Source organism: Dermacentor albipictus, chromosome 1 (genome assembly GCF_038994185.2).
Source record: "Dermacentor albipictus isolate Rhodes 1998 colony chromosome 1, USDA_Dalb.pri_finalv2, whole genome shotgun sequence".
Taxonomy (NCBI): domain Eukaryota; kingdom Metazoa; phylum Arthropoda; class Arachnida; order Ixodida; family Ixodidae; genus Dermacentor; species Dermacentor albipictus.
Window position 1 is genome coordinate 213323798 of NC_091821.1, and position 26043 is coordinate 213349840.

Consider the following 26043-nt stretch of genomic DNA (forward strand, 5'->3'; position numbering starts at 1 on the left):
TCTTTTAAAACACGAGCCAGTTTTCTTCAACGGATCTATCGTAAAATGATGGCCACATTGTGTTTTCGAAGAAAGTTTCGAATTCTGAGGTTATTGTTTTATAATTGCTGTAATTGTAACCACGAATTTGCTTTCTCGTTACACCCGTAACCGGTGGTGTTGTTTTTATTGTTATTTCGAGCAAATAGTGGTCGTTGAACCCATTCAAATATTCTATGTGACCGATTGTTTAAGGTGCCGTAGTAAGAATAGGATCAACAACATTGGCACCACGTGTGGGTTTCGCGAGAGCTTGAGAGAGATTGAAATCCAAAGACAAGTTGATGAATTCGGACGATATATGACAAGGAGCTCATAAATGAGTTCCATGGCCTTGTTGATTGTGTTGCGCAAAGCATTGATGGAAGAATTGTTAGAATCTGGTGCACGGTAACAATTACGTATTAGTATCCTCTAAGATGAGATCGTGCAGGCCACCGAGACAATCTCGAGATCAGAATTTGTGTTGACCGAAAATGACGTATTTCTTTTCTTTACCCCAATCATGACACCGCCCCCTATTTTAAGAGAGTGGTCACACCTATATATGTCATACATGTTTGGAGATGAAACGATTTCATCATTCTTTATTGCAGAATGCAGCTACGTCTCTGTGAAAGCGACAATGTCGGATTTACTGTCTACCAAGAGGGAAGAGATGAGATCACGCTTTGAGAATATGCTTTGTATGCTGCCATACGGTAGCGATAGCGAGGCTAAAGTCGAGGTTAGTTTTACCGGTTGGTGAATCTGTGCGCATGCCCCTAACTGTAGCTATCCATTCAGTGGGGCAACTGCACTTACAGAACCATCGTAGAGATAAATTCTTGAATCAATACGCATCTTGTCCACTGAAATCATAAAAGCTTTATTCTGGGTTGTTGCAAATTCAATTAGCTTTAGCCTAGCACGTCTACTTCCTGGTGCAATATCTTCGCAAATGGAATATGACGTTCCCATCAGTTTGGGTGCCGAACAGAGAATGCGATCTTTGTCCTTAAAGACGGCTAGCTTGGCTACTATGGGTCTCCGCTTGTCTTCACTACATTTTCCCAAACGATGCACCCGCTCAAATTCTCGTTCATTTATTTTGATGCCAAGCTTATCCACACAGAAATTGATTTTCTGCTCCAACTTTGCCCAGTCTTTTTAGCGTTATCTTCCAAACCGAACAAAGACAGACTGCAAAGCCGTACCCTATTCTCTGAGTCGTTACAGCGTGCCTTAGTAACGGTCACTTACTCAGATACAACGCGTACAGCGTCGGAATCTGTCCCAGCTTTAGATTTGCGATTTAACTCCATTGCTTTTTCCAAATACACAAACTTAAAACTTTTTGTGCGCAAACAAACAGGGACAACGAATACAAGAAACACAAGGACGAGCGCTTTCTAACAACTGGTCTGTTTTTGAAAAACCACCTGCTTAAATACCCACAGATCTGCGCGATCTAGTCAACAAAGCACGCCTATAGCGCATATAACACACACAGATCTGCGCTGTCAATTCCAGAGAGCACGTCTATAGTACATATAACACTTGATAAAAAGACGTGGATCAAAGCCACCCGGTCAACATAAAAACAGCAAGGTGCATGAATCAACCAGTTACGATAAAATGCGTTAAAGATGTGATGATAGAAGTGAATTTTATTTACCCAACAATGAAACGGAAGGATGGCTGATGCATTTTTCTTTGTTTTTGAATCCAGTGTGCTTCCACACTTTCCCTCGCGGTTTGATTTCTATGCCTATACATTATGTCGGTGCTTCTAAGACAAGGTGAGCAATCATGTTCTTGTCAATGCATTGCCAAATGCGTACTAGGGCGACCTTTCAGATTGAACAAGTGTTCCCTTAACCTCGTGTTAATGCATCTCGCAGTCTGCCCTACGTACACATGGCCGCACGTCATAGGGATCTGATAAACAACATTCTTAGCGCAATCAACAAATTGGTTCTTGTGCGGATGTTTAACACTACATTCTTTCTTTGCATCATCCTTTCTTTCGAACTTACTTTTAACCTTAAAGCACACAGTACCTATCTTGTTTTTTGCCGAAAATACCACTTTTACTGCGTAACTACCAGCTACCTTTTTAAGTCTCTGTGAAAGGCCGTGCACGTACGGTATCACTGAAATCTTGGAAGCTACATCCTTTTGCCTTTGATTCTTTTTGCATTGTCCTTTATCCTGTTTAAGTTTTTTCTTAGTCTAGCCCACGACACCAGCATCACAGCAAGCGGGTACCCAGCCTTTCTCAACCTCTCAACTTGCTCAAAAAATGCGATCTTTACAGTTCGTTGACATCAATTCAACAACGCTGACCGGAAACACGAAATGACTATGCCATTCTTCACAAGCCTGCAATGGTTTGAGGCATAGTTCATTAGCGGTTTACCAGCTCGGGGTGAGAATGACCAACACAACTGTTCCGGTAGAAATTCTAACTTGACATCAAGAAATTGTAACTTATTATCTACCGGTACTTCAGAAGTAAATGTTAAGCCTTTGCCCAGAGAACGGAATGCTTCTACAACCCTATTCCTGAAAGCACCCGTGCCTACATGACGGCCTAAAATCAAGTAGTCATGACATATCTGTATACCTTATTTAATACACCTTCTAAATATCTGGCCAACTCTCTGTCCATGCTTCCTAAAAAAATGCTACTTAGGATGGAAGCTACTTTTTCGGGAGTCATTTCGTGTTTCCGGTCAGCGTTGTTGAATTCATGTCACCACACTGTAAAGATTGGATTTTTTGAGCAAGTTGAGAGGTTGAGAAAGGCTGGGTACCCACTCGCTGTGATGCTGGCGTCGTGCGCTAGACTAATGAAAAAACTTAAGCAGGATAAAGGACAATGCAAAAAGAATCAAAGGCAGAAGGATGTATCTTCCAAGATTTCAGTGATTGCGTACGTGCACGGCGTTTCACAAAGACTTAAAAAGGTAGCTGGTAGTTACGCTGTAGAAGTGGTATTTTCGGCAAAAAACAAAATAGGTACTGTGTGCTCTAAGGTTAAAAGTAAGTTCGAAAGAAAGGATGATGCAAAGAAAGAATCTAGTGTTAAACATCCCCGCAAGAACCAATTTGTTGATTGCGCTAAGAATGTTGTTTATCAAACCCCTATGACGTGCGGCCATGTGTACGTAGGGCAGACTGCGAGATGCATTAACACGAGGTTAAGGGAACACTTGCCCAGTCTGAAAGGTCGCCCTAGTACGCATTTGGCAATGTATTGCCAAGAACCTTGTATTGCTCACCTTGTCTTAGTAGCACCGACATTTTGTATAGGCGTAGAAATCAAACCGCGAGGGAAATTGTGGAAGCACAATGGATTGAAAAACAAAAAGAAAAATGCATCAGCCATCCTTCTGTTTCATTCTTGGATAAAGAAAATTCACTTCTATCATCAAATCTTTAACGCACTTTATCGTAAGTGGTTGTTTCATGCACCTTGCTGTTTTTATGTTGACCGGGTGGCTTTGAACCACGTCTTTTTATCAAGTGTTATATGTACTATAGACGTGCTCGCTGGAATTGACAGCGCAGATCGGTGTGTGTTATATGCGCTATAGGCGTGCTTTGTTGACTAGATCGCGCCGATCTGTGGGTATCTAAGCAGGTGGTTCTTCAAAAATAAAACCAGTTGTTAGAAAGCGCTCGTCCATGTGTTTCTTCTATTCTTTGTCCCTGTTTGGTTGCGCCCAAAAGGTTTTAAGATGAATCTGTTCCAACTAGGCCGACTCGCACTTATACACAATCTTGTCACTTAAAATTTTAATTTTATTAACTTGCACTTGCTTCTCCCTGCAAGCAGACTTGAAATCAGCTATCAGGAAAGCTTGACCCTCTTCGAGCCGGCGGATAGCATCTAGAGCCTAGGCAATTGAATAAACCATGTTGAACCCCTGAAGACCCAATCTTCCTGCCATCATCCGCATAGTGCAGAGTAGAATGCTAGACAAAAGATATGAAATGTCACTTACCCGAGGGCCGAACTTCCTCAATAATTTTTCGAGAGTGCGTGACGCCACTCCTGGGCCAGATATCTGATCTTCCATGGTGTGCGTCTCTCCAGAAGGCGCATGTACGCTAAGATGCACAGCATCTTGCACTCCCTTTTAAATAGCCACTTTTGGCTGCTGCCCTCGGGAAAGACCTGGTCATAAAGGGGACAGAACACATTGAAGAAACATGACCTATACCTGAGACTTTGTTCTCGTTGAGGCACGGAGGAATAACTAAATGTTTGAAAAATGCTGCACATCGTGTTTCCCCACTGGAAAAGCTGATGAGCAGGACAGATATGCAAGAACAATGCCGCCTTCTGTATCCCTCTCTCCTCTGAATCCCCCGTCTCATACAGGTCAACATCGTACAAAATATACACCGCAGGGACAAATTTACACGTCCTCTTTAAAACTGCACAAAAAAGGACACTACAGCGAAGACAGGGAGAGATGAAACTTGTACAACTTGAACGAACATCGCATGAACTGAAGCGAAGATGAGCAACAAGTTCTGTATTTTGCATGTCTGTTTTTAAAACGCACATTTTTACCATGGCTATAATTTGATTCACAGTGACAGCAGTTGGCGTACAATTTTTCTTAGGCAAATGCCGCGAGGTGGCGCCTGCAGTAGGCAGACGAAGCACCAACATGCAGGAACCCGTCGTTTGATGATTAGAAGTGCTCGAACTGAAGTTCATATCAGCAACTGTCACCAGTAAAACCACAACAAAAACGGGCAGCAAGTGGGACTGCATGCCCCATCAACCGCGGCTCAGTATTGCTTAGTATGATTCTGCGGCAAGGAAAGAGAAGCGCTTCCATGTAATCCATTGAACTAGGAAATATTCTAGGAAAAGACACTGATCTGTCAGTAGCATTGAATGGAACAGACCAAGCAAGCTGCCTTGGCAGATATGGAGCAATTGTTCAATGCACCGCCCTAAACGAGCCTATAAGCCTGGCTGATGTATACTATCAAGGAAACAAGGGAAGAACAAGAGGGCAACGAGGTGTCGTTACTGACAAATCACATGGCAAGATACAAACGGTAACTACGTGTGTATGCCTTTATGCTGGCTACTCTCTAAGGCCAGAATAGGGAAGAATTGATAAACAGCAGCAACCAATGAATTATGAGAATAAGTGATAGGGAACGTGACATGACACGAAGTATCCAGTTACGTAGTGGAGGTTCGTGTTATGCAAAACCAACAAGCCTAACAATATCTGTCAGCAAACAAAGAATGTCGCTGCTGCCTTCCACTCGGGCCTTGTCTTCGACAAGTAACACATTTAATAGCTTTCCTGAAGTCTACTCTTTGAATCGTTCAATCCAGCTTGAGGCATCCCTAGTTCAAGCATTGTTGATTATTTGAGTGCCCAATCCTTCCAATCATCATCTGCCTATTGCAGAGTAGAATGGTAGACAAGAGATATGAAGTCACTTACCCGAGGGCCGAACTGCCTCAATAAATGTTCGAGAATGCGAAACACCACTATTGAGTAAGGGGTCGGATCTTCCATTGTATGCGTCTTGCCAGAAGGCGCTGGGATGCTCACATCCACACCATCTTGCACTCCCTTTCAAATACTCGCTTATGGCTGCTGCCCTCGGGAAACACCTGGACACAGAGAGGAAGAATGTGACAGAACACATTCAAGAAACGTTACCTACAGCAGACACTTTTTTCTGGATGAGGCACTGACGAAAAGCTGAACAAATGTTTGTAAAATGCTGCACATCATGTTTCCCCAGAGTAAAAGCTGTCGAGCAGGATAGACGTGCAACAACAATGCCATCTTATGTATCCCTCTCTCCTCTGATTCCCTCGTCTGATAGTGACCAGCTTCGTACAAAATGCACACCGCAGAGATAAATGTACGCGTCCACATTAAAACTGCACAAAAAAGGACACTACAGCCAAGACAGGGAGTGGTGAAACTTGTCCACTAGAAACAAACTCGCATGAACTGAAGCGAAGATATGCAACCATTTAACTAATGCGCGTGTTCGCCTCCAAAACGCATATTCCTATGAACGCATAGCTTTCATGAAGTCCCCTCGTTGAAGCGTTCAATCCAGCTTGAGGCATATCTTGCTCGGCTATTGTTGACCGAATGAGGTCCTAATCTGCCTGTCATCATCTGCCTAGTGGAGGGCAGAGTGCGAGATGATAATTATGAAAAGTCACTTACCCGAGTTAAATTCTCAATGACAGCAGTTGAGGTGCAATTGTTCCTGGGCAACTGCCACATGGTAGTGCCTGCAATGGACACGCGAAGCACCAACATGTAGTAACCCGTTGATTGTTGCTTAGAAGTTCTGCAACTGAAGTCCATATCAGCAACTGTCACCAGTAAAACCACAACAAAAACGGGCAGCAAGTGGGACTGCATGCCCCATCAACCGCGCATTGGCATTGCTTAGGCAAGCATTGCCTAAGCATTGCATTGGCAATGCTTAGGCATTGCTTAGTATGATTGTGCGGCAAGCAAGAAGCGCTTCCAAGTATTCAATTGAACAAGGGGTTATTCTAGGAAAAAACACTGATCTGTCAGCAGCACTGAATGGAACAGACCAGGCAAGTTGCCTTGTCAGATATGGAGCAATTGTTCAATACAAGGCCCTAAATGAGCCTATAAGCGTGGCTGATGCATACTACCAAGGAAACAATCGAAAAATTAGAGGGCAACGAAGTGGTGTTACTGAGAAATCACATGACAAGATATGAACGGTAAGCACGTGTGTATGCCGTTATGCTGGCTACCGTCTGAGGCCAGAATAGGGAAGAATTGATAAACAGCGGCAACCAATCAATTATTACAGTAAGCGCTAGGGAACAGGTCATGAGACGTAGTATCCAGTTACCTAGTGCAGGTGCATATTATGCAAAACCTATGAGCCTAACAATATGGCTCAGCAAACAAGGAATGTCGCTGCAGCCTTCCACTGAGGCATTGAATAAGGGGGGCAATACATAGAAAATACATAGAATATATAACATGTATAAAACCGTATGAGTTTACAAACTATACCCGTAAGTGCAACCGTGATGTAACATAATTATTTACTTTACGTTTCAGTTGGAAAAAAACATTATTATAACAAGGCATAAACCACATACATTGTTTTCAATTACGTTGTGTAATTAACAAGACCATGAGTGTTAAACAGTATTGAATATTAACGAAAAGACGGAAATGTTATTAACGCAACATTTCAAGGGAAGGGTAAACATAGCGACATAACGGTAATAACGCGAGAATAATGTGTAAAAGTTAGTGCAAGTACGCATTGTGCGACAACCGCAAAACTTCACATTTCTTTTCTCATGTAGTCAGTCGAGGCGTCAAGCATGCAATGTCAAGGCGTCAAGTCAAGGCGTCAAGTCAAGGCGTCAAGTGAAGCAAAGGCAAGAGCTTGACGTTATAGTTCTGCGGAAACCTGCAAGGTGGAGAGAACTTCTCTCCACCTTGCGTGTTTTCGCAGAACTATTACCGTCAAGCTCTTGCCTTTGCTTCGTGTTGTCGACAATTTCGACTTCGCCCTGTCATCTGCTAGCCGCCTGGTTAGCTCAGATGGTAGAGTGGCTGCCCCGGAAAGGCGATGGTCCCGGGTTCGAGTCCCGGACCAGGACGAATTTTTCTTCAACTGTAAGGCTTTTCTTTCGAGGAACCCGTATGGGTTTCCTTTGTAGCAATTGCTACGAACGGGTGGATGTCTTATTTTTCCTGTATTAATTACTTTGCTCCACCTTGGGTGCTTCCGCAGAACTACTACGTCAACTTCGTACAAAACACACACCGCAGTGTGAAATTTACGCGTCCACAAAAACTGCACAAGAAAGGACACTACAGCGAAGACAGGGAGAGGTGAAACCAGTCCAACTTGAACAAACATCGCATGAACTGAAGTGAAGATCAGCAACAATTTCCGTATTTGGCATGTCTGTTCCCAAAACGCACATTCCTACCATGGCTGGAGTTTAATTCAAAGTGACAGCAGTTGGGGTGCAATTTTTCCTAGGGAAATGCCGCGAGGTAGCGCCTGCAGCGGACAGACCAAGCACCAACATGCATGAACCCGTTGATTGATGATTGGAAGTGCTCTAACTGAAGTCCCTAGCAGTAGCTGTGACCAGTAAAAGACACGACGTTAATGGGCACCAAGTGGCACTGCACGCCCTATAAACCGCGCTCCAGTATGGCTTCATCATACTGTCATACTGTCAGATCTGTCAGCAGCATTGAATGGAATAATCCAGGCAAGTTGCCTTGTAAGATAGGGAGAAAATGTTCAATACACCGCCTTAAAGGGGCCAAGGGTTGCTTGCGCATACTGCCAAGGCAACAGGAGAAGAACAAGAGGGCAATGCACTGGTGTTACTGACAAATCATATGACAAGATATTAACGGTAACTACGTGTGTATGACGTTATGCCGGCTGCCGACTAAGGCCAGAATAAGGCAGAATTGATAAACAGTGGCAACTAAGGGATTATGCGAATATGCGCTAGGGAACTGGTCATGAGATGAAGTATCCAATTACCTATTGCCGGTCCGCTTTATGCTAAACCAATGACCCTAACACTATGTGTCAACAACGAAGGAATGTCGCTCGAGCCCTCATGTCGGGAGTTGTCTTCGGCAAGTAACGCTTTTAAATAACTTTCATGAAGTCCCCTCGTTGAAGCGTTCAATCCAGCTTGAGGCATATCTTGCTCGGCTATTGTTGACCGAATGAGGTCCCAATCTGCCTGTCATCATCTGCCTAGTGGAGGGCAGAGTGCGAGATGAGAGTTATGAAAAGTCACTTACCCGGTGGCCGAACTGCCTCAATAATCTTTCGAGAGTGCCCGACACCACTCTTGGAGTGATCATATCTTGCATGGTGTGTCTTGCCAGTGGACGATGGCACAAAGGCATCCACACTATCCTTTACTCCTTGCTCAAATACCCGCTTCTGGCCGCTACCCTCTGGAAACACCTGGGCACAGAGGGGAAGGATGTGATAGAACCTATTCACGAACTTGAAATTTGATTGAAGCACACATAAAACGTCGACACAAGAAGGAAGTATACTGGACAGCGCTTGACTCTCTACTGAATTTATTCTTGGACAGATAAACATTTAGAAAGATGTTACTCGATTTTCTCACATGCGCAGAAAACAAGATGAGACAGTCGTAACACCAGCGCCAAGACTTAATACCCCTGTTGGTTAGTAGCTATGATGTTGGGCTGCTGAGCACGAGGTCACCTGTTCGAATCCCGGTCATGGCAGGCGCATTTCGATGGGTGCGAAATGCGAAAACAGCCCTACTTAGGTTTGGGTTCATGTTAATGAAGCCAAATGAATGTTAATGAACTCAATGGTACAGATTTCCCGAGTCCCCCACTGCGTCATGCCTTAATCATATCGTGGTTCTGGCCCGTAAATCCCCATAATTTCATTTAAATTGAGATTTCACATCACCTCAAAATCCTATCCCAATTGATGTCTATCTGGATATGCATACTCTCTATCGTGCAGGGTAATTGTTGTTTGACTGATGCAATTAGTACCCCTTTTTTTATTATGGCGCGCCTCAACTTTTTCACGAGTTACTTGATATTTGTGTCTAAAAATTATCTGAGTGTCACTAAAGTGTGGCTTACACCCAGCGTTGCTGCAGTTTCTGCAGTGCATGGCTAGATAAGTATAACTTGTGGATTTTAACGATGTGTTGTGTTCCCTAAGTCGATCGTTTACGCATCTGCCGGATTTCCCCGCATATACTTTACGGCAAGGGAAGGGGATCAGGTAAACCACCCCATTCTGCATTTAACAAACTTGTTTTGATGATTAACAAAATAATACCTTGGTTCTATTTGTAAACGCGTGGGCAGATACGCGCCAGCTTATTTCTTGCCCTGAGTATCACATCAACGTTGTACCTACTTCCAATATTTTTGAAATTATGTGCCAACTTGTGAACATAAGGCATAAACGCCATTCCCCCCCCCCTCTCGTTTGATGGTTGCTTCGTCCTACTCTTTAATTCCATGGCTATATGAGTACGTACCGACAGGATTACCTGTGTGGGATAACCGGAAATTTGGAATTTTTCCAACTGGCCTTTTACACTCTCACTCATGGAGTGCACACATAATTTTTGCAAAGCTGACGTTATACTGGCTTTGACTATGCCCCTCTTGATTAACTTGGAGCGCCCGGGACTCGAAATTCAGAACAGGTTTCACAGTCCTTGGTCGGTAGGACTAGCATATGTGGTCTTTAGTGCGGACCAGTAGCAAATCTAGAAATTGTATTCATTATCTTTAGGAACTTCCGTAGAGCAATTGAGATCCATGCTATTTTCTTTAGAAACCTTTCAAACATTCACCACTTCACGAGAAGGAACCCTGTTCTGTGTGAAGATCAGGAAATCAACGTGCCTGAAGATGTGATGTCGAAAAGTTGGCGTTCAACTTCCCTGTCAAACTTGCTCAAAAATATTTGGCTAAGTATAGGTGCAACTGGGGACCCTATGCATACACCCGAACGCTGGACTTGTTTTCCCAAGCCACGAATGTTGATCTTAAATCAATTGAAAGTAGCTCCATGAAGGCCGCAACATTGACGCCGGCTTCTTTGCAGAATTTAATTTCATCATTTATATATGTTATGAAATCGTTTAACGAGGTCAAAGTTCTTGTGTGGGATCAAATAATACAATTCCTGAACTTCGGTGCTGACCGTATAGACAAGACAAGGATTGCGATCCGTAAGAAACGTTGCCATTTATTCCGAGTATACGTGAAAATGATCCCTGAAAGTGAGATATCTTCAAAGTTTTTCTGTGAATATCTGGATACAACATTTTGCGAGGGGTTTCTCTCCCAAACTACTGCCCTCAACGGCGCATCAGGTTTATGAGTTTTTATTATGAGTTTAGGACAATAGTTTCGGAGAGTACAAGTGATTGGGCTGCATTTTCTTACCAGTTGAACCATTTCTACAAATGCCCATGTAACAAAGGGAGCGCATTGACTTTCTTTCAGCACAATAATTGTGGTAGTGCTATAAGTGGCAAAAAGATGGTGCTCCCGAATGCTACTTTTTTAGTCATAAAACACGTCCAAAAAGAATGCAATGTTCGGAGGAAAGCAATTTAGTGCAATAGAGGCCTTTATCCTTTACCAGTACACCCGGGCAACGATACATGCATCAAAATTGTAGCTCGCTTCCGCATGCCTGCTAAAGGAAACGCTGTAGCCAAAACCGGGAACGAGTTACGTTTGCAGGCCCTGAACAAACTTTTGCTCCGCCATGTCTGCTCCCAAGAGCGAGAGCGTTGCGCACTTTTCCGAAGCCGCCAGTTTTATTAATGATTATTTATTTAAAAATTTTATTTTGCTTACGTTAAGTAAAGTCCGCCCTAAAGGCTGTCAAGGAGATGATGATAGGAAGTGGATTGTGGCGCACCGGGGGGGGGGGGGGGGGAGAATGGGGTGAATAGGCATGTTTGGGTGTTTTCTACACCATTTCACCCTAACGGTATCTTTCAGGTTTAGCATGCGGATAAGCGATTATGTATATATTAAAGAATATACGGGTGGACAATTTTAATGCTTTACTGCTTTCAATTCCATTTTAGGTCTTTACGTGCCGAAAACACGATCTGATTACGAGGCACACCGTAGTGAGAGACTCCGGAAATTTGTACCACCTGGGGTTCTTTAACGTGCACTTAAATCTAAGTACACGGGTGTTTTAGCATTTCGCCCCCGTCGAAATGCGGCCGGCGTGGCCGGGATTCGATCCCACGTCCTCGTGCTTCGGAGCCCAACACCATAGCCACTAAACAACCGCGGCGGGTTTTTACTGATTTTCAAGCAATCGCCTATTCCAGATAACACAATTCTAGTCCTTGAGCTCGATTGTTGACAGAGGCGGACATTACTTGCGCGAGATATCCAAACATAATCGACTATGCAACGAAAATTCACTAATGAACTTCTTAATTATATCGCAATTTACGTGCGGTAGTCGACGAGCTTGCAAGACGTATCCATTTAGAATTAATTTTCAGAATGACACCAGTTCGCAGATATGCGTCATCAAACTCGCCGTAAAAATGCGTTGTTCCACTTCTTTTTAACAAAACGCTCCTTCATGCATTGAAGCACTAAAGTAACTGGAACACGCATGTATCTCACCCGACACTTTGGGAAATAATATCAGAAATATCGGTTTGGATCAGAGCGCAAATAATGTATAGACGAGCACAATGCGTCGGCGGGCTAGTTGGTGCGAATCCATGAATACTTTGTTTAGCGCAAGACAACAGACACAAGAAAGACGACAAGACACGGCGGACAAGGACAAAGTGCCTTGTCCTGTCGTCTTTCTTGTGTATGTTGTTTTGCGCTAAACAAAGTATTCATGTATAGACGATATTCTAATTGACATTAAGAGAAAGAAATGGCGCTGGGCAGGCCATGTAATGCGCAGATTAGATAACCGTTGGACCATTAGGGTGACACAATGGGTACCAAGAGAAGGGAAGTGCGGTAGAGGACGGCTGAAGGCTAGGTGGTGCGACGAAATTAGGAAATTCGCGGGTGCTAGTTGGAATCGGTTAGCGCAGGACATGGGTAATTGGAGATCGCAGGGAGAGGCCTTCGTCCTGCAGTGTACATAAAATAGGATGATGATGATGACGACGATCTCAAAACTGGTGTCATCCTGGCAATTCATTTCAAGTTGATACACCTTGCAAACTCACTGTTTACAATTAGTAAATTCCAATGTGACGTAAAATAATTAGGGACTTATTTAGTGAATTTTCAGTTGTTATATGAATATTTGTTTCTATTACACGTGCAAATAATGTCCGCCTCTCTGAATATTCCAGCTCAAAGATTACAATGATAGTACCTGAAACAGCCGATCTTTCTTAATTTCCGTAAAACGTAGAACTGGTCATACCGTGCGTATTTATATATAAACATTATGATTTTGTGATAGTACTTAGACCCGTTCCCTCTGGCTATACAAATCGTGGGGACGCTAATGGAAGTTAAAATATGCTCGACCTGCAGAAATTATACATACTGCGCGATTGTCAACGAACACTGTCTATGACCCGTGTACCGTAAGTTGTGCAATTAGCGAACAGTGAATCTTGTTCGCTCCTAACTTTCAACAAAAGGTATCGGTGCTGCAATATCATACGGCATGCTGGCCCTACCAATGTGAAAACTCATAAGGCCGATTCTCGCTTCTTAATGTTCAACATGGAATGTGTAATTATCTTACTAATGTAAAATCACAAACTACAAATCTAGGCTTTCGAACTGTGATTTCGCTTTGCGTGCTGCAATTTATGAGTGCACGGGTAGACGCTGGTGACAAGCAAGTATGCCTGCGCGCAGCAAAGATCCGCTAGACAAGTTCGTGTGCTTGATAATTTGAATTGGCGTTGAATAATTGGAGCACGGTCAGATGAAAACTTTAAACTGATTGACAGATATAGAAGACAGACTAAACACAAAAATTAGAAACAAGCAAACGCGCTAGTCATCGCCGAAAGCTTCCGGTAACTTGTGGCACGCACAGGTTCAGTTTGGTGGATCACGCTGTTCGAGTGAAAATTTGCAGGCTAACACCGCAATAAGGCTGCTAGTGACAGGCCCCTGGCGCTCGTAGCCAAGAGGTCTCAAAGCCATCAATCGATCACCGCTAGGCTACATTGGCATAGTACTCAGGCGGCCGTTCTACAGGTATCTTTAAAGACATGTATTTAATATCTTTATTGCGACAGAAATTTGATGGACACTCCAAGAGATTTTCGCCGTCGTCGTGATGCATTTGCTAAAGAGAAGCCGGAATGGCTAGTGGCTTGACGCGAGCTGTCCTCCGGCGCGTCTACGAAGTTACGTTATTAAGTAGGGGTGCGAACATTGAGAACTTTCGATTAACCCATAGAAATATGTATGTATAATAACCATAGTGTTTATTGATGCATTCGCGCCACCCCCTTATGTAGTACCCTGAAATGGGTCCTTAAGGGACAATAAATGATGATGAATGCTGTCTTATTTGATTTGGTCGTTGAATGGCATAGTCACCAGTAAAAAATACGACACCTTTTTCAATGCTTGCCGTTGTGTAAAGTACACGATGAAACAGAAATTGAAGCAAAAGAACTCAGTGCCCTTCCACTTTGTGAAGAAGAATGACCAGCGAAGCTGTACATGTGGGCCCCTCAATGGCGAGCTGCACCTCCGCCGCAGGTCAGCCCGGCATTGCACTATTTTCCCGAGTAAGCGGCGGTGATTTTGACGTCACTGCTTTCGTCACGCCGGGTTCGATAGTGGAAATTTTGGTCCAAGTATCATAAGGTCATGAAGCGGAGTACACAGTCCTGCTATCGCTCTTCTCCGTCGAACACTCTAAGAAAAGTTTACACCCTTTGGTTTGCCCCTTCTGCCACACAAGAATAATCGTCATCTGCCTTGATGCGTTTCCTTTCTTTATCGCTGCGAGCCCGGAACTTTCCAGTAACGAACGGCACGCGCGTTATCAGCATAGAACAGTTTACACCCTTTGGAGTGCCTCTTCTGTTAACGCGCGTGCCGTTCGTCACTGGAAAGTTCCGGGCTTGCAGCGATAAAGAAAGGAAACGCATCAAGGCAGATGACGATTATTTTTGTGTGGCAGAAGGGGCAAGCCAAAGGGTGTAAACTGTTCTTAGAGTGAAGAGCGCTCGTGCCGAACGCGAGAGCGAGAGTAACCCGGCGTCGTGACGAAGCCCTCTCCATTCACGCAACACCTGGTGCGCTAGCGTCACAGCGGGTGTTCTCTTTCACGCGCTGTGCTCCGTCGAGGCGGAGCTCGTGAGGTAGCGTCGCAGCCAATGCCAATACGAGTTTAGGTGCTGTTTCGCTGCTACGGACGACAGACGCTGGCTTTTTTTCTCAATGGACGCTTTCGCATCAATATGCGATAACTTTTATGAGTAACTGGGGAAAGCTGGTTGAAAATCGCATACTGAACAAACAGCGTAGGCAACAGGACTACGAGAACACGTGTATCATATTTCCTAGACTTGTGAAAAGCTTGTGCACGAGAAACGACAAGGTGTCGAAACGTGAGGCTTTGTCAACATTCTAGCTCGCTTAAAGGTGCGACAAGGAGCACCTTAACAATGCATGGTAACACGCGTGAGTGTTCACCTCTTGATAGGGCTTGCGCAATTCGTAAATATTCCAACAGCGAGTACGTGAGATTTGGGAAGCGCGTATTATTAAAAGCGGTGCCGCTTTTGTTGGCGCGCCGTCTGTTTTACTGCATTACAAAGATTCTATATTTCGACAACTATGATCCGTTTGGTTTTACCCACATTGCCACCCACCACGCTGCTAATCACTGTCACGAATTTCAGCGCTCCACAAATGAACAGAGACGCAATGCGAACACGTTAAAAAACATTTCTGTAAAGAAAAAATTGTAGCCCAAACAAGTAAACAGCCAAGTTACCTGACATACCATAAACTCTATAGACACACGAGATATTCTCGAAACTAGCTATATACATGAAAAACAAACGTGACCTCGGCTATACATTATTCGTCACGCGTTTCTTATAACTGCGCGCAAAAACGAGGACACAAGGAAGAAACATACACCACACCACTGCGCTCGTGGTGTGGCGTCTTTTGTCCTCGTTTTTTTCGCGCAGCTATAAGAAGCGTCTAAAGCTATGAACCAATTAGCCCGCCAGAACGTCCTATTAAAATATCCTATTCCTCCGTTTGACTAAACCAGTAACACGAAGTCACGAGAAATCGAACGCTCTAACCGTAACCAGTCGTGTCGGACTTCGGCCCAGCGTGGCGTATGACGTTGGCCTGCGCGGTTCCGACGCGGCGTGGGCGTTGATCTTTGCCAGCGGCGAGGTTGTGGTGCCCTTCCGAGACCCGCGTGGCACAGGACGGGGCCTAGGCCTGTCGGGCGTTGTGCCGGTTACGTGGCCAGGCGATCGCCTCCGTGGCACTGGGCTGGTTACAGCAGCGTGGTACTGGTCCGGGGCCGTGGAGCACTGCCGCGGCAACGTCATCGGGGTGCAATAGCCAATTCTCAGGCGTCCCCCCACCGGGTCGTGGTCCTCGAAGCTGCCGCTTCCCGTCTCCAGAGCACAGCTCCTCGGCCACGTCAGCAATGGAAGCCCAGCCGCCTTCGTCTCCTTCTTTTATTCTTTTTTTCTCGCGCTTCACGCGCTTCTCGCGCCACGCGCTCACTCTCGGTTTCGCCGACCGGCTTCGTCGTCGTCTTCACATATTTGCGCCTGCATTGTCGGTAACGCGTGACGTGGGCCCCCATGTGAAGAGTGTTTTTTTTTTGCACAAAAAGACTGCTCATCACACACCTCTGACTTCTCGCACCAAATTTATAAGGAAAATCACAGCGCCACTCCGCGTCCACTGTCCATATGTCACTTCTATACCACATGGCAGGAGTCCGCTTGCCACACAAATAAATAAATAATACAATTCAAAAGCTTAACCTAAAAATTTCAATCTATACCTTTTTATTACTTACATTTCTCATAGCCCGTTTTTCGAGGCTGTGCCTGCAACACTACTCGGCAAACTTCTTCGCGTCTCTATGGATGTCGGGCCAAAACACCTCTTTTGTTAGTTCTTTGGTAGTTCTTTGTTCTTATACGGCGCTTGATCCCTTTGTGTGCATAAATTCCATTATCGTGTTGATGGTTCAATACTCATCCGATGCTTCACCAGCGTTATTAGCTCTATTGCCAGCTTGCCTCTACTGCTCAAATGTCTCCTATACCTCACATTTTACTTTGTATATTGTAGTGTGGCTAGCTTCCCTTCTCTTATTGGTACACAGCCAATTCTGCCAAATGTATACCACAGGGACTTGTCTTCTCTCTACTGCTTGGCTAACTCTGAAAGTGGAATTCGTAGTTTTGTGCAAATTAAAGGCGCATTAACTGCCTGCCTTTCTTTACTACTATTATCTGTGGTAGTTGTCCCCACTGCAGCCGAAAAGTCTGCCTTCAGTGACTCGCCTTCTTTCCACTTTTCTCTCGTTTCCCGTTCGTTCTACCGTCAGTATAACCTCCCTTAGTCGGTGGTGGAACATTCTGCACCCTTCGGGCTGCAACTTCCCTCTCAGGGTGCTGTTCCGCGCTCTGCTAACCTTCGCCGATGATGCCGGTCTTGCCGACCGCCATTGAGCTTGTCTCGTGACGCGCCTAGGCATCCTCTACTGTCGCTGCTGCTGCTGCCACCCCACTTTTCCCTCACTTCCCCCTTGTGCAGTGCGGTTGAGGTGTCGTCTATGGAGAGACAGCTACCGCGCTGCACTTAGCCCCACCTTTCACACTAGAAGCACGAATCTCTCTCTCTCTTGAGTTTGGTTCGACTCTATACAGTTCGGTTCCAGGATGGCTTCTCCGCACTTGCCTATTAGGCACGCTGTTTTTCTCGGATGCTGCACTGTGGCCCTTTCTATTACATATTTGACACACTAATTCTTTATTTTTTAGAGGGGGGGGGGGGGGGGCGGCTGTTCCCTATGTGGCAGTTTACAGCGCGTGGCCTGGTATGGTTGCAGAGCAAACACCTTAACTGGGGCGGACGCACCGTTCCCTGAGGCTGGTATTATGGCTCTTCTAATTTCCTTCGGACTCGGACACTTCCAAGGTTACTTCTCGTAGTAACACACGAATACCCAAGAAAGTGGATGGGGAAACGGCGCTGCAGTAGCGCAATTGGTTAAAGTATCACACGCGTAATGCGAAGAAGTGGGATCGTTCCCTACCTGCGGCAAGTTGTTTTTTTCATCCACCTTCATTTCCATTAACTTATCATTTCGTTAAGTCATTTAGTAAGTACAAGTAATTTCCTCCATGTTGTCCTTGGTGTCAATGTTTGTTGGCTCCTTATGATTAACAAAAACCGGGCCCCTAGGTTAAGCCCCTTTCTTCTTGTTCCCTCGGACTAGGTTCTCTTTCATTTTTCCTGGGTTTCTCAGTCCCGGTGCCTCCAAAAATTGATCAGCATGTACCGCTACATCGCTGAGTGAAACCAGCTTTCTTTCCTTGAGGAAAACACACGGATTAGGGCTACAGCAAGCCGACAATTGCTCACCAACCATGCAATCGCGAACCCCCTCGTAAGTCTTCGCGATATCGATTCATCCACCGGTCAAAATAATGACAGGCGGCACACATTGTTTGCCCGTGTCCGCGTCTTCCGGCTTGCAGTTTCGGAATCTCTCGCGAAAACCTTGCGCTGTGAGTCGGAACCTTCGTAACAGCGCCCTCTTGTCATAGTCAAGGGATTCGTAGTCTCGGATTCTGCCCTACTCCTCGTCCGCGTCAGCAATGCCAGCCCAGCCGCCTTCGTGTCCTCCTGCCTTAATTTCTTTTTTTTTTTTTGCTCGAGCTTCACGCGCTTCTCGCGCCACTTGTTGACTCTCAGTCTCGCCGACCGGAGTCGTCTTCCCATATTTGCATGTGCATTGTCGGTGACTCATGACAGTCACCGTTGTCACCTTTACTTTTGCTTTTGTTGTATTCTGGGTTATTAGTTGTTCACCTGTGCCCTTTGTTACCCCTACCTCTTAGTTTTTTTGCTCGCTTTTTCTTGTTTAGAAGTGTCTTCAGTTTGCCCGCGTGATAGATGGCGCGTAATAGGTGGCGCTAATGATGGCTGCCGGCCGGCCGTAGCTCTTGCCTCATTCGGCGCCTGATAACTCACTGCTTTGGTTGTGCTCTTTCATGACGTTCAGTATCATTCTTGAGTTCAGCCTTTTTATTTTATATAGTGGCGTTGCTAGAATGAAACCACTAGTTGATACAGCACCCGTGTGTTGTTATCGTAGGTCTGCGCTGTTTGTTCAGTACGTCAATAACTTTCATCCCGCCCACAGTAGACAAATAAAACACCTGAATCTTACCGCCACCCCACTGTCCCCGACGTTTCCTCCTCGGCTCCTCCTGTCGCCCCAGCCTCCTCCGCTCCCCCATTCGCCAATCCGTGTCACGTGGAAGCGGCGTTGGGCTTTTGTATATTCTTCCTTTCTAGCACGCTCCGACCGCCATTGTCGACCCCATGCGACAAAAGTAAGTGCAAACGAATTGAACGTGTGCGTTAGCGGACGAAATGAAGCGTGTTAGGGACGAGAACTTCATTGTGATGCCGTGCCGCTGCGCCTTCTGTTGCCGCAACCGAGGCGAGTGCAAAATAAATTTTGTTGACCATCCGGCGAGCGCAACGCACAAAGAAATGCGTGGATGCATAGCGTCGGGCGGGCTGCCTTAAAGGAGGTTGCAAAAGACGCACGGCTATGTGAAGTGCCACGGTCCTTCATTACCTCGCCTTTGAACCTAGTTTATGCCTGTCCGTTAAACAAAGTGCTTGCGCATGTGTCTACGCTGTGCGCAGATTTTAGCGCGTTTATGTTGACTTTTTTCGAATATGCTTGCTTTGTTTTATAAGAGTTCTTTTTCGCCACGAAAGTGCTTGCATCTGTAGCAGGCGTGTGACATAAAAGGGACTTTAATCAGGCAATTTTTTTTCAGCTCCCCCAGCTCCCACATCCTCGATGCTTTTGCAAGACTCACTAAGGCTTACGAATGCAGTCGTTTACCTTCAATGTACGCCTGCATGTATTGATTTGGTTTGTGGCGTTTACCGCTTTTAACGTGCCGAAGCGACTAAGCCAATGAGGGAAGTCGTAGTGGATGGCTCTGGATAAATTTATTTAGATCTCCTGAGGATGTTTAAGATGCTCTGTGATCGTACACTACATGCGCCGGTTAATTTCTCGTTGACGTCCCGTAATGCTCCTCCCGCGGGTGCGGTAGCGCTGCGTCAGGAATTGGCGCCTGGGCGTATATGTATTTCTTTATTAGATTTTATTTACTAGTTGTAACAACGTGCCTTATTGACGGCGTCTCAAGGACACCAAAGCGGCAACGGCAACACCAAAGCTAGAACAAGGGCTGGTCCTCTGGTTGTGGCTCGCCGATGCCTGTGCGTGTCAGGGGGGTATAATCTCGGCTGTCCGCTATCGCGAATTACTAATTTTATATGCGAACGTTCGCTGCACCGCCTCCATTATTATAATATTAGGTGCTCCACTGATGCCTAAGTTAGCCTCCCTGGAGCAGTACTTGTAAAAAAGGCAATATATTGTCGCGACTAGAGAAGCACCCCGCAACGAAAAAAAGCGCCGCACCACTTCTGCAGCATGCCGCGCCCGTGCGAGAAGCTATCACGAAACGCCTTCGAGGAATCTGCCTACGGGCCTCTTGCATTTCGCCTCTATCCTGGCTGCTGCCGGACGCGTCCTCGGTATTGGAGGGATGAGCAGCGGCTACGTTTTGTCTGCAGGATTATCATAGTAGAAAAAGGCCGCAAAAGACCACAGGCCCCCTGATAAGATTGAACACTTTTACTGCTTAACGTTAACATTTTTATGCGTCCGATTAAGTAAACGGGTATCACATCCGTCATACATTGCCTTCCATCTCTTGCGACAAATAATTTCGCTTTTTTTTCATTATGGAGTGCGGAGTTGCCGTGGTAGCAGCGCGTAGAACAGTTATGTAAGTTTGCATTCCAGCAGCACGACAAAAATTAGTGCATCTGCTGCAATTGGCTTTAATAATAATTCCTCCTTTTTTCTTGGGGTTTAATTGCTTGTGCGAGCCTGACAGCTCAGTAGACTGTGTATCAGTGCTGTATCCTTTCCTTTTCTGCAAGACTGATGGGCACATTTATTAAACCCATTTGAAGACTGTTTGGTATGACAAGCCTATTGTTCTCTCTGTCGCTATATCCACCGTGGTTGCTCAGTGGCTTTTGTGTAGCGCTGCTAAGCAGCAGGTCGCGGGTTCAAATCGCGGCCGTGGCAGGCGCATTTCGATGGGGGCGAAATGCAAAAACACCCGTGTCCCCTGCTTTGGCAGCGCGTTAAAAAGCCCCAGGGGGTCAAAATTAATCTACAGTCCCCCACTGCGGCGTGCTTCATAATCAGGTCGTGCTTCTGGCACGCAAAACCACAGAATTGCTTTTTTTTTCTATGTTCCAGTTATACGAACACTGCTTTCCTGCAAGAACTTGCAACGTATAAGAATACATACGCACGCAGTATACATATATAAAACTAGCACTTAAGCAAAAGTGTTACTGGTGCTGATGGGGGGGGGGGGATAATTATTTTCGGAACCTCTGTCCAGTTTTCCCATCAAGTTCGTTCTTGCTATCAAATTCCCACTTCTTGCACTATAATAAATACTGCGAAAACTACCAGTACGTTGTTCACATTATCAATACCGTCTACGTGTGAAAACGTTGCTCATGGCCGCCAGAATCCGGGCATCAGCTACACACATCTGTAAAAGGCGCAGAGCAGAAGCGGCCCAGTTGCTAGGCATTGCTGGCCCAGATAGCTGCAATCTTTAACGTGCCAGCCGAACAAATGTATCCAGCAGGTATGTAAATGAACCCGCGAAACCACTAGCACATACTTTTACGCAGTCAAAACTTGAAACCCTGATAACTACGCGCATTTTACCGCACCCCGTGCATGCGTCGCGCTTCAGCAATCCGCACTCTCAACCTGCGGCCGCTTTACGCCTTACATAATGCTCCTTTTCTGTAGTCTTTTGCACGATCACAACATGGCACTATTACGGCCAGTTACTGACTGACAAAGCAAAATCTCTACTCAAAAACTGGCCCGCACACACTAAACATTTTAACACCCTTAAGGGTGTAAATCAGTTTGTCGCCAGGCGAACACCCTAAAGGTGCTGTTGCTTACACCCTACAGTTGGGGTGCAATTATCGCACCCTAGAGGAAGGGTGTCCAGCATAATAAATTTAGGGTGTAAGGGTCTAGCCCACATTAACACCCATCTATGTGGGTGTTGGAAGGGTGTACACTCTTTTATTTCTGGTGTGCATGGAAGGCAGGTTCGGCAGCACACGCCTTCAATTACTACTATGTACAGCAATCCACGCCGAACTCTCGTGTGTGCCAGAGGTTCAAGTTCGGCTACCAAACGCACCGTCCAACAGACGGCCTTGAAGCTTCGATGGGCATACACACCTATACTCGTGGATCACATCACATGCCTAGCATGTAACCTAGCCTAGCAAATTTGCCACTTTTGAGCATGTATGTCAACACCAAAAGTTATCACGATTTCCAGATCCGTATAACATGCAACACATACTGGTAAAACACGCTGCATTTTCACGAAAAATATAAATGTATTTATTGCATGCTACAATACAGAGTACAAGATATACATAAATCATATGAAATCTAAGCATGTACAATCACCAAACACATTGTTAACTACAAGAACATGTACATTTCAGACAAACGTAATTAAAAATATATGTATTGATCAAATCTGTTATTATAGAGAAGAAACTATGTATAGCAGCACTGAAAGAGCCTGAGTTGACCTCACCGTGTTTTGGGCCACATAAAGTCAAACTTTCACTATTAAGCTCCAATGAACGAAAATTCAAGTTTTGATGCCTTAAATAAGGATATTGCAAAGGTCAATTAGGGAAGTAAATGAAATGCTGAGCAAACACACAAGAAACACACCTGTTATTTTGTACACCAATGTCATGGTAACGCATTATGAATAGTTCAGAAAGTCGATGTAAGGCATAACTGGTCAACATTTTTGAGATTGGAACAATACTTCCCACGCATAGAAGTGCTTTAAATAATGTTTTAGCCAAGAGCATTATTGCTCATTTTCTGTTTCCAACAAGATTACTTGAGCACAAATATGTAGAATTTTTAGTGCCTAAATCGTTTTCTTTCTTTATTGAACCAAGAGTTCTCTGGGCTAAAAGTGCTGTGTAGCAGATTTTCTAATTACAATGCCGGTTTCTTTCAATTTGTTTGGTAACCCGAAAGCACTAGCCTGTTATACAATATGTAGTTGGAAAATGCGTTCTTTTCTTACTATAAAACAAAAGACTGAATATGCCACATTTACTACTGTTTGGGTGCAAAATGCAGAATCAATGGAGGCCTGATAAAAACAAACCACTGTTGATTAAACTATTTTGCTTAGCACAAATGTTGGAGTGCTTTAAAATATATTGTAAATTTCCAAATTATTTGCACTTAGATGCGGTAATGCAAGATTAGGGCTTGCTGCAGCATGCGAGTATGCAAATGAGCCAACATGGTTTATTAAATCAGCCATACTCTGGTTACTAAAAACACAGGCACAGGCACTGATGAATAAGTTCAAGTTAAACATCACACTGTTAACATTTGCCGGCAAGAAATGGTTGTGTCAAAAAGTATAAATATACTGAACAGTGTATATTCATTGATTGAAAATTAGAAAAGATATGGTACACCTTTCAGCTGCAAAAATGCACTTTATGCAGCAAGTGGCATTTAGCTTTCAAAAAGAAAACACAAATACTGTTCACGTTTAACCACGGGGTGCCGGAACTCCATTCTCTGAGCATCTTGACCAATAAATGCAGCATGTGGCTATGCTGGAGTCTTGCATCCTGCATTAGCAAAATAAGAAGGGAATCATGAGAGTTCAGTTTGTACAATTACACATGTACACTGCGGAAAATTTCATAAGGCAACAATCTTAATTATGGTACCGGGCACATTGCACAACTTAGGTATAACTGGGCAAGACAATTGAAAGGTAGGAGAAATTTCTATTTTGCAAATTTAGGAATCACTTGTTGCAAAGAACACTAAACCACTATTTCATTGTGAGTACAACATGGCACATGCAACAGCAAAAGCAAATAAATTTACAATAGCCTTTTCACCATAGAAAATATGAATGAATAAAATTTATAGACACTACCAACGACATCTCTCAACAGCAGACATTTGTCCAGGAGCGTGTATGCGACCTTAGTATAAAAATTGACATTATGAAATCTGGAATATATCTGTGCATTACACTTATAAGCACAGCAGCTGACAAACTTATGGGATATGGTGCATTGAGACTGAGATGCACAAGACATGAAAAAATAATTGTGTTTACAGAACATTATTACATAAGAGACAAAGAGTACTGTTTTACAGAGAGTGCACACAAAATGAAAATGAGGAAACCCCCACTAGCATTCTCATTTGCCCTGCAATACATGCATCCAGCCCAACGACATCCAATGCAGTTTATTAGGCCCTTTTTGTATCCTAAAACTTATTGTGTATGTCTTATTTACTAATTTATTAATAATTGGCCATTTGGCATACTTTTCTGAAAATTTTAGCATGTGTTGCCAACTATTTTCCCCAGAGCACGCCCCCTTCTTTCAATGGTTTAGCTCGGCAATACGCTGACAAGTAGTATTCCCTTATTTAAACTTATGATGCTTCCTCATGCTCCCAATTTCTACTTCACGCTCTAACCTGTGACATCACTCCTACGCAGTTTATGTTGGTCTGCGACTATTTACATGGTCATTCTTTCTGTAGCCTCTCAATTATAGCCTGAAATTTCTTGTCTCCTAAAACAATCATCTTTTCCACCCGAAACATATTGCACAGCTACCCCTCACTGGAGGGGGGATTGTATATAACTGTTCACATATTCAATGAACCGTAGAGCCACAACCATTTCTCATCCTGTGTTGCCACTACCTGCACGAGTCGCAATAGTGGTAAATTGGCTACCCGCCCTCTCTCGCTTAAAAGTACATTTTGCCACGTGGAAAATGACCACAAGCATTGCATTTGATTGAATGAGTGCTCCTGTGCATGTTTTTTTTTCATCTAGCAATGGCTAGGTTCGACATGGTCAAGTCTGAAAACTGTCTAGCCCCAACCAATACTTCGTGGTTTCAAAATTATGAAACATTCATTTTTCAAGACTTGTCCCAAATTAAGCACGAGACTGATTTTCATAATGCAAATGAACAAAGGTTGTGCTTAGAGACAATGATAGGCCTGCTATTTACTGCAAAATTGTGTGAAATGAAATATTCTTGCACTTTTCATGAGCAGCTAGCTCAGCACAAGAAATAGGTGCATTGCCTGCTGAAACGTTTTTTAACGCCAACAAGAGGTCCTAATTTCTTGTAATTTTTCCAAGTCCCTTACACTCTAGATAGCAATCCGGCGCATTTCGATTTGGTATTGTATTCAAAATAAAAACAGCTCAACGTTTAGGGTTCTGATATTTATATGGGAATAAATTAAAGGTAGAAGAGTGCAATGCAATGAGAAAATAAGCTCGTTGCAGACAGTAAACAAGTATTCCATTCTTGCAAATAAATTGGTAGAAGGAAGGTTATACGAAATTAGCACTGAATGCACAATGATGAATATGATGCTGCAATGCCCCATTCCGTGAATATTCTTACATAAAGAAAATCCTCATTAAGAAAGGCCATTAAGAAAATGCAAGCATGCACTTTGGATCAGCAGTCATACATGCAGTATGCACGGTACCATCGGCAATGTTTAAAACCACACACAACTGCACACGATATCAAGCTTAGGCCACCAAGGAGCCTCAAAGTTTTAAATTATAACTTGACTTATTATATTACACTGCACACCTATATCTACTTACAATATTACCTTCACAACTGCGTCCAAGACATCAACCATCTGTCTGAAGGCAAACGCAAGTGGCTCGCTCTTGATGGAGGGCACCAAGGCTGGACATTGGTAAACTGCTGCTACCACATGCATGATCTGCGAGAAACGACACTTTAAGTTCAAGATAAACAAATGCTATTAGAACAAAAAACAAGATCATTGGCAATGAGCCTCGTTTGGTTTGCACGAGAAAAGCCAAAATATGGACTTTGTGCAGCTTACAGAAAAAGAAGCAAGCCTCCTTCCAGATGTTGCAGTCATGCATTAAGATTGTCACACAGCTGCATGTCTGTATGCTCATATGCTGCTGTCACCACTGTGCCAGCATGC

General features: G+C 44.3%; 2 protein-coding genes across 9 annotated transcripts in view; one reads left to right on the top strand and one right to left on the bottom strand.

The window, feature by feature from the left end:
* Positions 1-16275, bottom strand: part of LOC135915999 (uncharacterized) — a 34063-nt gene extending 17788 nt beyond the window's left edge. For all 5 annotated transcript variants that reach the window (XM_070530828.1, XM_070530829.1, XM_065449197.1 and 2 more), the window contains exons 1-5: positions 15908-16275; positions 8877-9045; positions 6255-6322; positions 5508-5680; positions 4032-4204 (exon numbers count right to left, since the gene is read on the bottom strand). In XM_070530828.1, the coding sequence (XP_070386929.1) occupies positions 5615-5680; positions 6255-6322; positions 8877-9045; positions 15908-16165 (561 nt within the window). In that variant the 5' untranslated portion in view covers positions 16166-16275 and the 3' untranslated portion in view covers positions 4032-4204; positions 5508-5614. The remainder of the gene's footprint in view (positions 1-4031; positions 4205-5507; positions 5681-6254; positions 6323-8876; positions 9046-15907) is intronic.
* Positions 1-26043, top strand: part of LOC135900084 (puratrophin-1-like) — a 716878-nt gene that overhangs the window by 36046 nt on the left and 654789 nt on the right. The gene's annotated exons all lie outside the window — the stretch shown is intronic.